At 45.8% G+C, this 13,587-nt stretch overlaps 1 protein-coding gene across 1 annotated transcript in view; it reads right to left on the reverse strand.

Annotated features, from left to right (window-relative positions):
- Window positions 1-13,587, reverse strand: part of LOC311226624 (CLIP-associating protein 1-A-like) — a gene marked incomplete at its 3' end in the record, with an annotated part of 122,506 nt that overhangs the window by 25,760 nt on the left and 83,159 nt on the right. Inside the window, exon 3 of the mRNA XM_084312042.1 lies at window positions 5,403-5,506. Within this exon, the coding sequence (XP_084168168.1) occupies window positions 5,403-5,506 (104 nt within the window). The remainder of the gene's footprint in view (window positions 1-5,402; window positions 5,507-13,587) is intronic.

Here is a 13,587-nt window from a genome sequence, read left to right on the forward strand (position 1 = left end):
AACACTCTACTGTAGTCCTAGTAGAAGAGAGAGAACACCACAGCAGACCATACATACTGCAGGAGAGAGAAAAGAGGTGAAGAGAACAGAGAGGGTGAGAAGAAAGACAGGAGAGGAGAGAGAGAAGAGAGGGACAACAGGAGAGAGAGAGAGAGAAGAGGGACAACAGGAGGGGAGAGAGAGACAACAGGAGAGAGCGACAGAGAGACAACGAGAGAGAGAGAGAGAGAGAGAGAGAGAGAGAGAGAGAGAGAGAGAGAGAGAGAGAGAGAGAGAGAGAGACAGCAGAGGGGGGGGGTTAATACAGCAGGGTTAGTGAGGGGAGCTCTACAGGGGCTGAACAGAGTACTGTGTGTGTGTGTGTGTGTGTGTGTCTCTGTGTGTGTGTGTGTGTGTGTGTGTGTGTGTGTGTGTGTGTGTGTGTGTGTGTGTGTGTCCATGCCCCGCTGAGGTCACTGCTGTACATCTTCAATGAAATGTAGATGTATAAGGAAATTATGTTCACAAGGTACAGGGATGAAGAAGGGACTTGATATTCACGGGTGTTTACATTTTTATTTTGTTTTCTATTTTATTTTATTTTATACATATATAGTTTTTGTTTTTTGTTTTGCATATATATATATTTTTTTTTTCTTTTCTTTTTTATGTTTAAAATAGTACACTCATTTGAGTAGTGGAAAAGGGGTAGGATTAAAGTGTATACTTCTTCCTACTCCTTTTCGAACATGCAGATTGAGTTGTTTTTCTTTTTGTTATTGTTTGTTGTATTCATTGCATGTTCGAAATAAAGACTTCAAATCAAATGACAACATGGGTCAACATTGGGTACGTTTTTACATCTGTATGTGTGTCTCAGTCTCTGTGTGTACATCCCAATGGATAACATGTGTGTGTGTGTGTGTGTGTGTGTTATTATAGAACACTCGAGACCAGATGAACATTCTAAATGGACTACATTTGATTTCCTGTCAGCTGTTATTGATTGAACGCTGCAACAGGAAATTAACTTGGGTCCAAGCTGTTCCCTAGCAACGGTCTAAACGTGCAGCGCTGAACACAATCTCTTTATTGCCAAATACATCTTCATATAAACCAGGAATTTGTCCTCCGGGGAGCGGGGGGGGTGTTAGGGGGGCCTTGCTCAAGGGCACTTCAATGGTGGGTATTATTGAGGGAGGGGAGATCGTTATTCATTCACTTTCCCGACCAGGACCGGAGGTCAGGGGGATCAAACCGCTGACCTTCTGGTCACAAGACCACCTGGGCTCTCTGACCACGCCCACTCTGGGCTCTCTGACCACGGCCACTCTCAGCTCCGAGTCAAAGAGACCCTTCTACCCCACTCGCTGACCACACAGCAAAGTTGAGTCACAATTACCTTCCTGCAATTTCAATGATGTCCATAAGAGGGCGCTCACGCTATATCCTAACTCCCTCACTCTCTGCCTCTCTGTTCCTCCTCTTTCTTGCCCTTTCTTTCCATTCTCCCTCTCTCACTCCGTCTTCGCTCCCTTCCCCCACCCCTCTCTATATGATCGTTTATGTACATGGATGGATAATAGCCATTGTTGCAAAAGTAATGCACAAGAGGACCGAGTGTGAGAATGTGTGCGTTATTAATCCCGGCTCCATCTGTGCCGATGCGTGCGTCCTGGCATCCAGTACTCTGACGTCTCACGTCTCATTTCCTGATGGAGATGAAGACGTGACCGTTCATGGAACACGTCTACAGCTTTCTCCACGGTTCCCACAGACATTGCAACATTAAATTCAAGGACTTTTAAGTACTTTTCCAGGCACTATTTTTAATTGTCAAGGATGCTTTTCCAGGCACTATTTTTAATTGTCAAGGATGTCCCTCGAAGGATACAATTCACTTTTAAATGCTGTTTTTTTTAAGCATTTTCTTGGCCTGCTTGCCAGCTAGAGCATCACACGGACATTTTGATGAGACTGTGCTGAGGAAGGACCCTTAACCCTTTCACTACCGCACTACAGAGGGTTAACCTTTCACTGGCACACTACAGAAGGTTAACCTTTCACTACCACACTACAGAAGGTTAACCTTTCACTACCACACTACAGAAGGTTAACCTTTCACTACCACACTACAGAAGGTTAACCTTTCACTACCACACTGCAGACGGTTAACCCTTTCACTACCACACTACAGAAGGTTAACCTTTCACTAGCACACTACAGAAGGTTAACCTTTCACTACCACACTACAGAAGGTTAACCTTTCACTACCACACTACAGAAGGTTAACCTTTCACTACCACACTACAGAAGGTTAACCTTTCACTACCACACTACAGAAGGTTAACCTTTCACTACCACACTACAGAAGGTTAACCTTTCACTACCACACCACAGAAGGTTAACCTTTCACTACCACACTACAGAAGGTTAACCTTTCACTACCACACTACAGAAGGTTAACCTTTCACTACCACACTGCAGAAGGTTAACCTTTCACTACCACACTGCAGAAGGTTAACCTTTCACTACCACACTGCAGAAGGTTAACCTTTCACTACCACACTACAGAAGGTTAACCTTTCACTACCACACTACAGAAGGTTAACCTTTCACTACCACACTACAGAAGGTCAACCTTTCACTACCACACTGCAGACGGTTAACCCTTTCACTACCACACTACAGAAGGTTAACCTTTCACTACCACACTACAGAAGGTTAACCTTTCACTACCACACTACAGAAGGTTAACCTTTCACTACCACACTACAGAAGGTTAACCTTTCACTACCACACTACAGAAGGTTAACCTTTCACTACCACACTACAGAAGGTTAACCTTTCACTACCACACTACAGAAGGTTAACCTTTCACTACCACACTACAGAAGGTTAACCTTTCACTACCACACTACAGAAGGTTAACCCTTTCACTAACACACTACAGAAGGTTAACCTTTCACTACCACACTGCAGACGGTTAACCCTTTCACTACCACACTACAGAAGGTTAACCTTTCACTACCACACTACAGAAGGTTAACCTTTCACTACCACACTACAGAAGGTTAACCTTTCACTACCACACTGCAGACGGTTAACCCTTTCACTACCACACTACAGAAGGTTAACCTTTCACTACCACACTACAGAAGGTTAACCCTTTCACTACCACACTACAGAAGGTTAACCTTTCACTACCACACTACAGAAGGTTAACCTTTCACTACCACACTACAGAAGGTTAACCCTTTCACTACCACACTGCAGACGGTTAACCCTTTCACTACCACACTACAGAAGGTTAACCCTTTCACTACCACACTGCAGACAGTTAACCCTTTCACTACCACACTACAGAAGGTTAACCTTTCACTACCACACTACAGAAGGTTAACCTTTCACTACCACACTGCAGACGGTTAACCCTTTCACTACCACACTACAGAAGGTTAACCTTTCACTACCACACTACAGAAGGTTAACCTTTCACTACCACACTACAGAAGGTTAACCTTTCACTACCACACTACAGAAGGTTAACCCTTTCACTACCACACTACAGAAGGTTAACCTTTCACTACCACACTACAGAAGGTTAACCTTTCACTACCACACTACAGAAGGTTAACCCTTTCACTACCACACTACAGAAGGTTAACCTTTCACTACCACACTACAGAAGGTTAACCTTTCACTACCACACTACAGAAGGTTAACCTTTCACTACCACACTACAGAAGGTTAACCTTTCACTACCACACTACAGAAGGTTAACCCTTTCACTACCACACTACAGAAGGTTAACCTTTCACTACCACACTACAGAAGGTTAACCTTTCACTACCACACTACAGAAGGTTAACCCTTTCACTACCACACTACAGAAGGTTAACCTTTCACTACCACACTACAGAAGGTTAACATTTCACTACCACACTACAGAAGGTTAACCCTTTCACTACCACACTACAGAAGGTTAACCTTTCACTACCACACTACAGAAGGTTAACCCTTTCACTACCACACTACAGAAGGTTAACCTTTCACTACCACACTACAGAAGGTTAACCTTTCACTACCACACTACAGAAGGTTAACCCTTTCACTACCACCCTACAGAAGGTTAACCCTTTCACTACAGAAGGTTATACGGTTAACCTTCTAAACGACAAGTAAGTAGAATAACCCTAGGGGTCCAGAATTGTGACCCTTTAAACGTGTGAGTGAAGGCAATGCAGGCAACGGTACGACCAGGTCCAACTGTTCTGTAGTGTGTTTGGTTTCCTTGTTAACAGCGTGCCCCAGGGCACGCCGCTCCTACTCCTGCTCCAACCCTGTGGTGCTGTTTCCATGCCCCCAGGGCACGCCGCTCCTGCTCCAACCCTGTGGTGCTGTTTCCATGCCCCCAGGGCACGCCGCTCCTGCTCCTGCTCCAACCCTGTGGTGCTGTTTCCATGCCCCCAGGGCACGCCGCTCCTGCTCCAACCCTGTGGTGCCGTTTCCATGCCCCCAGGGCACACCGCTCCTGCTCCAACACCAACCCTGTGGTGCTGTTTCCATGCCCCCAGGGCACGCCGCTCCTGCTCCTGCTCCAACCCTGTGGTGCTGTTTCCATGCCCCCAGGGCACGCCGCTCCTGCTCCAACCCTGTGGTGCCGTTTCCATGCCCCCAGGGCACACCGCTCCTGCTCCAACACCAACCCTGTGGTGCTGTTTCCATGCCCCCAGGGCACGCCGCTCCTGCTCCAACCCTGTGGTGCTGTTTCCATGCCCCCAGGGCACGCCGCTCATGCTCCAACCCTGTGGTGCTGTTTCCATACCCCCAGGGCACGCCGCTCATGCTCCAACCCTGTGGTGCTGTTTCCATGCCCCCAGGGCACGCCGCTCCTGCTCCAACCCTGTGGTGCTGTTTCCATGCCCCCAGGGCACGCCGCTCCTGCTCCAACACCAACCCTGTGATGCTGTTTCCATGCCCCCAGGGCACGCCGCTCCTGCTCCAACACCAACCCTGTGATGCTGTTTCCATGCCCCCAGGGCACGCCGCTCCTGCTCCAACACCAACCCTGTGGTGCTGTTTCCACGCCCCCAGGGCACGCCGCTCCTGCTCCAACACCAACCCTGTGGTGCTGTTTCCACGCCCCCAGGGCACGCCGCTCCTGCTCCAACACCAACCCTGTGGCACTGGGGGAAAACCTGACTCCCTTTCTCCTACCGTTTGCTAATAGCGCCACTTTCTAGTAGTCAAAATAAACATCAAAACAAGAGTATTATTGGTCTGAGCAAAGGTCAGAAAAGAGAAGTGATACAGGATGTCTTGAGCTGCTCCAACTTGATGATCCCAGTTGCCCGTCAGTCAGTCTGTGTGTGTGTGTGTGTGTGTGTCTGTGGGTGGGGGTGTGTGTGTGTGTGTCTCACCATAGGAGAGGCAGACTGGTCCATGCAGCGCAGGATGAGAGACTGGCTGTTCTCTCTCACCTGGTCTTTACTGTCACCCAGCCTGTCCACCAGAGCTGGTAACACTAGAGAGAGAGAGAGAGAGAGAGAGAGAGAGAGAGAGAGAGAGAGAGCGAGAGCGAGAGCGAGAGCGAGAGCGAGAGCGAGAGCGAGAGCGAGAGCGAGAGAGAGAGAGAGAGAGAGAGAGAGGCCAATACACTCTCATTGAATTTGAGAAAGAAAGAGAGGGAGGGGGGGGGGGGAAGAGAGAAAAAGGGAGGAAGGAGAATATCAGATTTCATTCCATTATCATATTTATGCTGTGGAGACAACCCAAATAGATTGGCAGACGGAAGAAAAATAACATCCCTATGATATTGATAATCAGTTCTCTCCACTGCTGCCCCCCCCCCCCCCCCCCTCCTACAGCATACAGAACTACAGCCTCTCAGCCTATTAGAGCAGAGCAGACGTCAGTAGAACTACAGCCTCTCAGCCTATTAGAGCAGAGCAGAAGTCAGTAGAACTACAGCCTCTCAGCCTATTAGAGCAGAGCAGAAGTCAGTAGAACTACAGCCTCTCAGCCTATTAGAGCAGAGCAGACGTCAGTAGAACTACAGTCTCTCTCAGTCTATTGGTCATTAAACGGTCGGTTTGGTCTGAAGTCAACCAAGACTTTAATGGCTTTTGTTTCCATGCTGAATGAGTGACAATAAAATCCTGTTGTTCAATGAGCTAAACCATCCAATCTCCTTTCTGCTTCATCACACACAGACGCCTCTCTGCATTCCCATTCAGCGCAGTCACACACACACAGTGGCTATAATGAGAACGTGCGCAGCAAACTCACTGAGTGCGATCTAATGTCAGCATGATCTCAATGCTCAGTAAGGTAAACACACTCTCAATGCTAATGCTCAGTGAGGTAACTAAACACACCTTTTCTTTCTGCTTCAGCTCATAGACAACTACAACTATTCAGAGAAGTTGAAATACACATAAATACACACACAGACAGACAAAACACCATACAAACATATGCAGGTAGTAGACGCAGACACTGTATGTTTTGTATCCAACATAAAGATTCCGTTCAGTTTAGGCACAACACTCAAACAGCTTGATAAGAAAGAAAGAAAGAAAGAAAGAAAGAAAGAAAGAAAGAAAGAAAGAAAGAAAGAAAGAAAGAAAGAAAGAAAGAAAGAAAGAAAGAAAGAAAGAAAGAAAGAAAGAAAGAAAGAAAGAAAGAACAGACCACATGTCAAAGCAAAAATACGTAGGGAATGGATAGAATGGCCATTGTTGATACCCTAGAATAAATTCATTACATTTATATAGCGCTTTTCTCAAAGCACTCCCCACAATGTAGAATGGAAATGGCCTCCTTCACCACTAGGGATGGGTATCGTTAGGATTTTATCGATACTACTACTCTTATCGATACTGCTTAACGGTTCGGTACTTTATCGATACTCTTATCGGTTCTTTTCTTTATTTAGCATTTTTTTTTTTTTATGTATTAACACTTTGATTGCCTAAGGCTAAATTCATGATATACCATCCGTTGCCATCTCTATTTGTCTATGGAGAAGTTCCCCTTCTTTGCAGGGCTATAACTTTTTAAATTCTATTGCTAGATTGCCATTATTAGGGCCCATTCAAGGTCCTATATGTATTGTTCATTGTGTAGCAACGTTAAACTTTTTCATTCACATATTCATAGTAAAATATGGTCTAAAGTATAAGTATGTTTTCATCTCTTTCTGCAGCTTTCTCCAGAACGTGATTTATAGCCCCAAATGCATTATATTGATGATGAAATACAGTTTGGTAGGAATCTGTGCGAGATAAAAAATTTCAATTGGACGTACTTCTAGAAGTTTCTACGTATCATCTGATGATGACCGGATGGGCGGGGGATCGTTTATAATTCCGTGGGCAGCGTTATATCATTCATCTAGTGTGGGTGATATGATCATCAGAGCAGTTTATACCGAACACGTTCAAAAATAACGCTGAATCTTACCGTATCTTCCTCGCGCCGTTGGACGATGAGCGTGGAACTGAAATATTCCTATTATGGGATGTAGAAATACGCGATCTATTTCCAGGTTGTATAATAGTATATACGTCCAAATCATGTTGTTTATCGAGTTATTGGCAACGGATCGCTATGTATTGTGTCGAGATCGAGTCCCGGGACCTATAGAGAGTGCCCGGAAGTAATATGGACGATCAGCACTTCATCCACATAACTTCCTGTTTGGCGCTTCTGCCGATCGGCCACCAGATGGCGCTCTTGAACCGCTAGAGGATTGAGAGGAGCTCAGAACTGTGTGTGACGGCTGCGGATGGAAAATATGATTCCGATCACAGATTTTTGAAATATTGATATTAAAGACGAGTTACGGCGTCCTCGGCAACTTGAGCATGGCGGGAAAGGACGCCTAAACACGTTTTCGGCACTTAGTGTTAAGAACAGAATCGACATTGCTTTATTATTCTTTTATATAACTATATTACTGCACATGGCTACTTTTCTTATCAATTAATACAAGCAGTCAGATAAATAAACTATTTTGGGACTTTCTATTTTATTTAGAAATCAGAATGTCCCACCCAATACGCAGCTGTTAAAAACGGTTCAATACTCGATGTTATTAGTAGAGGCTGTGACACTCTGTCATCCTTCCTCTAGCTGCTAGGGTGAAGGGACTTTGGGCTTGCTGGGACCGGTGGTGGTAGAGGGAGGAGGGGTGGGCTGGGACATGGTGGCTGTAGCCTCAGCTTGAAGATCTTTCATCTTTCTAATATATTTGTAGCTAAACAATTAGCTAAGCAATTATATTTTATTTATTAGCCTATTGTAGTGACTACATTATGGTTTGTGTTCTCCTCTTACTGTGTTGTGTAGTGGGAGGGAACTACTGATCTGGCACCGCGGCCAGAGGGGACAGTTATTGCGGTTGCACTTGCTGTTGTGATCTTTACTGTTCTGGCGATATACATGTGCTCTTGTTCTGTATTGACTGAAGTTGTCTGTGTATTAAACAAGCATTACGTTGCCTACGATTATTCCTTTTTCCTCCAGCACTACACTATTCATAATAATTAGTTATTAGCCTAGCTAACTCCGTATCTTGGCTTACCTGCAGTGGACGTGGATGGAGATGGAACACTGCGAGCAACGCAGTCAAAAACGGCGCATTTCTGCACACTAATGTTATGTTTTGACTGGCCAGTTTACCTTACTGGCAAATGTTTTATTGCACTTGTGGCAACGTGCAGTCGACTTTCGTAAAGTGTACCCAGACTTTCGAGCGCTTTGCTCTCTCCGCCATGACGAGTGCAGAGCTCGGTCTGTGTGCTGCGCTTCAGCAGCACGGAGCCACGGACTGGCACCTCCCGTAAGTACCTGTGTGTATGTGTGAGTGTGAGCGGCTCGCGACGAGTGTGTGTAATAATGGCTCGCTGCGGCTCGCTTCTCGTGCAGAGACAGAGAAAGGAGAGATCGTTTGCAACGTTTAAATTCCTCGGAAAAAATACTCATAGTAATAATAATTTCTAGAGTATCGATAGCAGTACCGATAACGTCGGAGCTTATAAATACTGTTTTTTTCTAATTTAGTACCGGTTCCCGTTTAGAACCGGGGTCCGGGGGGCATCCCTATTCACCACCACTGGTAGCACCCAACCTTGGGCTACGCAGGCTCAATGGCTGCCCTACACTGGCACCAGGCACACATCACACTACACCATGGCTGAACGGCTCAGGAGACAGGGATTGATATCAGCCAATTAAGGGAGAGGGATGATTAGGTGGCCTTGATGTCAGAGACCTGATTGGGAATTTGGCCAGGAACGTCGGGGAACCCCCTACTCTTTGCGATAGGCGTCCTGGGTTCTTTAACGACCGAATTCAGTCAGGACCTCGGTTTACTGTACGGCGTAACAGGGGCATTGTTACCGACAGGTCCAGAGGACAGAGTGCCCCCTGCTGGACAACAACACAGCTTCCCAACAACGGCCTTGACCGGGGCTCGAACCGGTGATCTTCCGATCACGAGTCCGGAGCTCTACTCATGTAGCCACGCTGCCGGACAATTGCCATCATGTGCAATTCATGGCACAACTCAAAACGGGATCAAATAAGTCTTTGTCTCTCGCTGTTTCCCCCCCAACTAGGGTCCCATGGTGGTCCGGCAGAAGGGGAGGGGCTTGGTGTCTCTATGGCAACAGAACACTTCTGAGAAGGTCTACGAGGGAGAACTCTTTGATTCCATCTCAAGTATGTAAATCCAGTGACCCCAGAACGAATGGTCTCAAACACAAAGGCTGCTCAGCACGGAGGAGGAGGAGGAGGAGGAGGAGGAGGAGGTCACAGACTGGATCTGGAAGTAAAAAGGTCAGCACTCTGATTCAGCAGTGGAAAAATTACATCCATGCATCCCTCCCTCACACACACACACACACACACAGTAGGGGAAGTCTGTGATCTAATAATTGTCTTTGCTCAGATGGAAGAAGTTTATCTTTCCGTGTTACATAACACTCAAAACATCCCTTCTAGAAACTCAAACAGGACAGAGAAATACACTGATTAACACACAGCCGTATGTAAACACAGACACACCCACACATAGCCGTACACACGTGCGCACGCACACACACACAGAAACAAGCACACATTCCTGGCCCTGAAACATCAACGAAGAAGTGATGTCATCCCTCCCTCGCCCTGTATGTGTGCGTGTGTGTGTGTGTGTGTATATGATGTTACCATAACAGCTGGTTGCCTAGGCAACAAGGATAGTGGCCTCAAACAGAAGGCGACAGGGGGAGCATTGTTATTAAAGGAGACGTCATCAGTAGTTAGTATCAAACATACATACACACAAGCATGTGCATGCACACACATACACACACACACACACACACACACACACACACGCAAGCATGTGCGTGCACCCACATACACAAATGAACATATACTGTATATAGACAGAAACACACACAGACTAATACATGCATGTGCACAAAGCACACACCCACACACACAGCAATGCGGGACAGTCTTATCCTCTTTCTTTCAGCAGTCAATCAACACAGCTGCCTGGCCAATCGCATTGCTGCATTTCTGAAATAAAAGAGACCATAGCAGTCCATCAAAGGTTCCGCCTCCTGTGTTCTGGTTGTTTCACTTCCACCTTTTGTACTGTAGTGTCGAGAGAGGATGGGGGAACAAACGCACACAGACAAAGGTGCACACACACGCACAGTAACACAAACACAAGTCACACACGTGCGACTAATGCGCACACACACATATATACAAGTAACACACACACTAGGGCTGCAACTAATGATTATTTTGGTAGTCGACCAATCTGTTGATTATTTTTTCGATTAGTCGACTAATCGGAAAAAAAGTATATTAAATTTTTTATTTTTTTTGTTGCACTACCTACCTATGTTTGTGAAAGTGGCTTCTCAGCTCTGGTCCAGCTGAAGACAGAGCAGAGGAACAGATTGGACATTGAGCATGACCTCAGAGTTGCTTTGTCTACCATCACCCCAGACTTTGAGACTCTTGTCAGGAGCAAACAACATCCCCAGTTATCCCATTAGTTCCCCCAAACTTACTGTCGGTCTGTTATGTTAAGCTAAGAAGTCTTCAGCTGGCTGGACCAGAGCAAAAAGAAAAATTAATAATAATAATAATAATTTATATTTATATTTTTTTAACGACTAATCGACGCAAGAAGTCTGCGTCGACGAGTTTTTATGATGGACGTCGTCGATTATGTCGACTAATCGTTGCAGCCCTAATACACACACATGCACGCAATTAACACACATATGCAAGTAAAACATGCAAAGTAACACATACACACACACACACAAGTACCACACAAACACATATGCAAGTAACAGGGCGGCTAAGTGGCGCAGTGGGCAAGGCGCTCGCCACTAACGCAGGAGATGCTGGGTTCGAGCCCAGCTCTCGGCGTTGCTTCCGGTTTGGTTGGTCGTTCATACTAATACAATTGGCAGTATTAGGGGGTGGGAAAGCCGGTGGGTGGGGATCGGACGTTGTGGACAGCGACTCCTACAGGTCGGTTGGTGTGCCTGTACAGCAGAATCAGGAAGTATCGGGGGCAGCGTGAGCCTCTCACGCGTTACTCCTCGCCGCTGAGAGATCGCGCTGTTCAGGTGAAAAGATGCAACGGCTGCCTCCTCGTGTACCGGAGGGGACACGTGATGCAAGGCTTCTGTCCACATTGCAGCCGACAAGTGGGAGGCAGTCTAGCAACGTTCGAGACAGGGGAGGGAAGAATAGACCTATCTCAAACCCTGCCCCTTTTCTTGATCCTCCAATCACAGCTGTCGCTTACCTCGCGAGGAAGTCCGAGGTAAGCGACAGCTGTGATTGGAGGATCAAGAAAAGAGGGCAGGGTTTGAGATAGGTCCATTGGATAATCGGAAATTGGGATGGGAGAAAAAAAAATAAAAAATGCAGAGAAAAAGTAGAAGAAAAAAAACATATGCAAGTAACACACGCAAGTACCACACACACACACACACACATATGCAAGTGACACACAAGTACCACACACACACACACACAGCAGTTGGGCTGGGTATCATTTGAACATGTTCAGTGCCAATACCAATAATAGCAAAGTGATACTTGTAAGATATCTTACTAAACACGTTTTCCTACAATAAGCAACATTGACGAGGAGCTGTCGGTGAGACATTCACACTGTTTTATCAACATGACCTGCTGCTGCTGCACAACAGCCAGTCGGCAAGACAACAAGAACAACAGAGAATAAAGCCACGACAAGTAGTCCAACTGGAAAGTGGAAACACCACCAGACCAGGGAGCGAAATTAACTTTTTGACTCACCGGCCAGTGGCGGGTAGATGGGAAGAATCTACCCGCCAAGCATATTTCTTACCTGCCAACTTTTTTTTGATTAAAAAAATTATAATTATTATTTTATATAATTTTTTTTTAATAAAATATATATTATATAATCATACTTGTAGTTGTATTATCTGCCAGACATCGCCACCTCGCTGTCTGCAAACAGCTCCATTGTCTGTGTGTATACTCGAGTGGCCTCCAGCTCCAGCAAGGATTATCCGGCGCTGCAGCTGGACCATAAACTCTACATTCAGCATGCAAAAGGATTCTCCTGCGCTACAGCTGGTCCCTATTCAGCAGCCCTCATGCGATGTAAGCCAGGGACTCGAATACGCATGTTGTAGGACATTGATGTCAGGAGCTATCTGTAGCTACTGCTGGATGGCGTTGGGACAACGTCTCAGTGAACTATTTAGTTTACTGCGACATTTCGTAGTGACTAGTGAGCTACCTAGCCAACGGAGGTATTATGCACTGGACTATTGCTGGAGCATTTGTTGATGTCGGGAGCTATCAGTAGCTAGCCGGCTGGATAACGTTACACAATGCCTCATGTATTAAACTAAGTGAATAGTTGACTGGGTCATTTTATAACGGTAGCTAAAGTTATCTCACGAAGGTCCCACTGACTAGACTAACGTCACGGTGACTGTCGGAGGCAATAGCCTCTGTTTACATGCAGCATACAGAAACAGGTGCGGGAGAGGTAGGAGCAGCAGTGCGCTGCGTGTCTGTGCTGAGACAGCGAGTGAGAACTCCGCTAAAGAATTGGATCATGATTTTCGGTTTTCACATGACTATTTGATTGCCCGCCACATAGGGGTGGACGGTATGGTCTAAAATTTATATCACGGTATAATTTGAAGCATAGACGGTAGGGCTGTCTTAAATGCTTCGAAGCTTCGAACGTTCGATTCGATGGCACAAGCTTCGAACATTAAAAAAAAAATCGAAGTTTAAAAAAAATAATAATATTAATATTAATTTTTTTTTCAATAAAAAAAATTTCAATTTTTTTTTTCGATTTGTGTGTGTGTGTGTGTGTGTGTGTGTGTGTGTGTGTGTGTGTGTGTGTGTGTGTGTGTGTGTGTGTGTGTGTGTGTGTGTGTGTGTGTGTGTGTGTGTGTGTGTGTGTGTGTGTGTGTGTGTGTGTGTGTGTGTGTGTGTGTGTGTGTGTGTGTGTGTGTGTGTGTGTGTGTGTGTGTGTGTGTGTGTGTGTGTGAACTACCCATC

This window comes from Notolepis coatsorum, assembly GCF_963971535.1.
Source record: "Notolepis coatsorum genome assembly, chromosome: 4".
Lineage (NCBI taxonomy): Eukaryota > Metazoa > Chordata > Actinopteri > Aulopiformes > Paralepididae > Notolepis > Notolepis coatsorum.